This window comes from Sinocyclocheilus grahami, unplaced genomic scaffold (genome assembly GCF_001515645.1).
Source record: "Sinocyclocheilus grahami isolate Dianchi unplaced genomic scaffold, SAMN03320097.WGS_v1.1 scaffold1154.1, whole genome shotgun sequence".
Classification (NCBI taxonomy): domain Eukaryota; kingdom Metazoa; phylum Chordata; class Actinopteri; order Cypriniformes; family Cyprinidae; genus Sinocyclocheilus; species Sinocyclocheilus grahami.
The window spans coordinates 210,810-214,734 of NW_015506333.1; the positions used below are offsets into that span (position 1 = coordinate 210,810).

Below are 3,925 nucleotides of genomic sequence, written 5' to 3' on the forward strand. Positions count from 1 at the left end.
CACATGATCAAGCACTTATTGAAAATCTACAAATGATTTTTGAAAAGCTTGTGTTAATGCACAACACTTTTGCTGCTATTGAGGAGTGACACGGGTAGGTTAGGGACTGGTTTGGTGGTATAGGTTGGTTTAAGGGTTGGTTAAAGGGTCAAGAGTGTACAGGGGCCAGTTTGATTATTATAAGGGAACACGGTACAATCTGTTTATATTATGTTGTAAGTATTTTCTTTTTTTTAATTTGTTGAGTCGCTGGGGGATATTTGTAGCAATAGCCAACAATACATTGTATGGGTCACAATTATACATTTCTCTTTTATGCCAAAAATCATTAGGATATTAAGTAAAGATCATGTTCATGGATATTTTGTAAGTTTCCTACCGTAAATATATCAAAACTTAATGTTTGATTAGTAATATGCATTGCTAAGAACTTCATTTGAACAACTTTAAAGATGATTTTCTCAATATTTAGATTTTTTTGCACCCTCAGATTCCAGATTTTCAAATAGTTGTATCTCAGCCAAATATTGTGCGATCCTAACAAACCATACATCAATGGAAAGCTTATTTATTCAGCATAATCCCTTATGACTGGCTTTGTGCTCCAGGGTCACACGTGGTAGAAAAGAGTCAGAACTGGAGTGTTTGACGATCATGATTCTGACGTTACGCTTACGTTACCTTCCTCCTCTGGTGTTTGAAGCTGTTCCTCCTCTTGCGATGGATCACTCTGATGCTGTACAGAGTACCGAACAGCAGAAGAGCTCCGGCTATTCCAATCCCGACCGGAGCCAACATCCCCGACACATAACCAGCCTACGAGAGACCAGCGGAGAGCTTTAATGCTTCTGAAAGAGTCTCTTCTGCTCACCTGGACTGCATTTATTTGATCAAAAATGCAGTAAAAATTGTGAAATAGTTTTGTAATTTAAAACAGCTGTTTTCTATGTGAATATCTGTTAAACTGTAATTTATTTCTGAACTGTGAAATGTTTCTCGAGCAGCAGAGCAGCATATTATACTGATTTCTGAAGATCATGTGACACTGAAGACTGGAGGAATGATGCTCAAAATACAGCTGCGCATCACAGGAATACATTACAGTTTAACAGAGATTCACACAGAAAACAGCTGCTCTAAATTACAAAACTATTTCACAATTTTTACTGTATTTGTGATCAAATAAATGCAGCCTCGGTGAGCAGGAGTGACTTCTCCAGTGTTGTGAAAACAAACGAGTCGTACCTTTTCTCTGATAAGCTCAACCCAGCTCCGCACTGCAAACAACAGACAGAGAATGAACTCTCTTTATTAACGCTGATGACAGAGGAGATGATCATAAGCTGGTTCTCACCCAGGCCCTGGTTCCGCTGCACCCAGACGGGAGGAGGAGGGATCAGGCCATACGGCGGACTTCTGTGGGGTGCTACGGTGCTCTCTGTCAGGTCCTCTTCACTCTCCTCCTCCTCCTCAGAGTCCATCTCCTCATCCTCTTCATCTTCATCGGGCTTCTCTGTAAGACAGAGACGTTCAGCTCGCAGTGCATCAGACACCACACACTCTTAAAAATAAACGTGCTTAAAGGGGTCACAGGATGCCCATTTTCCACAAGTTGATATGATTCTTTAGGGTCTCCGATGACCCCTTTAAAGCTTCTTCACATTTTTGGTTCCACAAAGAACCATATCTTTCTTACCTTTTTATAATCTGAAGAACCTTCAAAGAAGCTTTTGTGAAGCAGAAAGGTTCTTCAGATGTTAAAGGTTCTTTATGGAACCATTTAGACAAAAAAAAAAGGTTCTTCACCTTTAGTTTTAAGAGTGTAGCACCGCTGCTTTAAAGGGAGACACTGCGGGCAAAAACACTGTTTTTCATGCACCTGTCAAGTTTGAGATTTTGGTTTTTCATCGTGTTTTTTCAGACTGTAGTGGAGAGAAAACATCCGAAAGACACTGACAGCGTTTCTTTTACAGCACGCTATCTATTTCACTGCAAAAAATGATTCTCTTACTTAGTATTTTTGTCTTGTTTTCTAGTATAAATATGTTCCGTATCCTGAAGGTTTTGTTCACATATAATTTGCCTGATTACTCCTCCCACACTTTATTCCTCCCAAAATTGTGAAAGTGTATTGTTTTCTGTCTGTTCTAAGCATTTTCTGAATTATGGAGAGACAAAAATGAGATCCCTCTGACCTCTGTAAAAACATTTGACTCTAATATGTAAAAAAAAATTAAACAAGAATTTTGAAACTGACTTCATCCAGTGTTGAGATTTTTGTACTAGAAATGTATGCAAATTAGCGCATATTTCATTAAATAATGCATTATGTGCATATTTAAACCTAACATTTTAGAAAACTAGTAATACAAAAAAAAGAATGTTTGCAATTCAATCACCTGGGTAAGTAAGGAGATAACTATTCGTTTTTTTAAAAATCCTATTCACCTGCAGTGTCTCGCCTCGAACACTTGCTTTTACAAACCTTTCATTTTGGGGTCATCCGTGTCTGTCTTTGGTTTTGACGCTGGTAAGTGAACGGCCTCAGAGACCACCAGAGCCTGTGTGATGTCATCACCTGCTGGACCAATCAGAGCGCTTGTATAACTGCACGACTTTTAAATCGTTCACAGAATATAAACATTCTATATCAGAGGTTAAAGTTGATGTTTTTAAACAGCACATGTCGTGTGTGTAAAGGCATGACGTATTAGTAGGCCAAAACCCAAACACAAGCATTTTAGCACTTTCAGTTCCATCAGCCTGAAGTCAGTGGGATTCTTTTGAATGGTAACAAGTGTCAGTGAATGGGTGCCGTCAGAATGAGTTTAGGGTTAGGGTTATGAGTTTGTTTCTTCATCAGGTTTGGAGAAATGCAGCACTGCATCAGTGTCTCAGCAATGGATGCTCTGCAGTGAATGGGTGCCGTCAGAATGAGAGTCCAAACAGCTGATAAAAACATCACAATAATCCACAAGTAATCCACAGCACTCCAGTCCATCAAAAGTGTTCTGGTGTGAATCAGGAGAGAAATCTGCACAGATCAAGCAGCGTTTAAACAGCTCTAAACACATATGTGATGTGAGAGACAACAGCAGATGCACTTTTTCACTGGAGGAAGCGTTATTATGGATTATAGACTCATATTTTAGACTTTAAAAGCATCTTAATGCTGGATTAGTTTCAGTTTTTGTCTTCTCCAGATGTTAATTGATGGACTGGAGTGCTGTGGATTATTGTGATGTTTTTATCAGCTGTTTGGACTCTCATTCTGACGGCACCCATTCACTTGCAGTGAGACACTGATGCAATGCTACATTTCTCCAAACCTGATCTACATTTTAGATGGCCTAAGGGTGTGCACATTTTCATATTTATGGAACTATTCCTATAATTTGTAAAGAACCATACACTTTTGTGGGTCACAGAGCTCCTTTTCTGCAATAATCCAAAGCATCAAAATAGTGGAGAGAACCAGAGCGAAGCTGCATCATCACTGCTGTTATATATTCTCACGTTGTGTCGTCCCATAATGCTCCTCTGCCGGATGGGACTCTGTGATTGGCTCTCTCGCTCCAGACGTCTCCAGCGTTCCTGAGAGACGGACATCAGAGGAAGTGCGATCCGTATCCATGGACACCATCCGCTCCAGCTCTGCGTCTCCCGCGGTTACGGCCGTTGGTGTCATGGTGACAGACGGTTCGGATGATGCTCCGGCCTCCAACGGCTCGAAAATCAGAGGAAGGTCTTCGGAGGACATGGTGGCCTCAGTGCTGACGTCTTGAGACGAGGGCAAGACGCTCACTTCCTCTGGAGAAGGACAATGCACTGACTTACAAGAAATATCGGAATCACTTCTCAGATTCTCAGAAAAGCCCTGCAGTCTTACTATAGGTTTCATTTATATTTTAAATTACTTTTTTTT

The 3,925-nt window shown here is 40.4% G+C and overlaps 1 protein-coding gene across 1 annotated transcript in view; it reads right to left on the bottom strand.

Moving 5' to 3' along the window:
- Positions 1 to 672: 672 nt before the first annotated feature.
- LOC107567386 (uncharacterized protein C14orf37 homolog) overlaps positions 673 to 3,925 on the bottom strand; it is a 10,160-nt gene continuing 6,907 nt past the window's right edge. The window contains exons 2-6 of the mRNA XM_016253071.1: positions 3,517 to 3,810; positions 2,486 to 2,581; positions 1,355 to 1,513; positions 1,246 to 1,277; positions 673 to 816 (exon numbers count right to left, since the gene is read on the bottom strand). Of these exons, the coding sequence (XP_016108557.1) occupies positions 673 to 816; positions 1,246 to 1,277; positions 1,355 to 1,513; positions 2,486 to 2,581; positions 3,517 to 3,760 (675 nt within the window). The 5' untranslated portion in view covers positions 3,761 to 3,810. The remainder of the gene's footprint in view (positions 817 to 1,245; positions 1,278 to 1,354; positions 1,514 to 2,485; positions 2,582 to 3,516; positions 3,811 to 3,925) is intronic.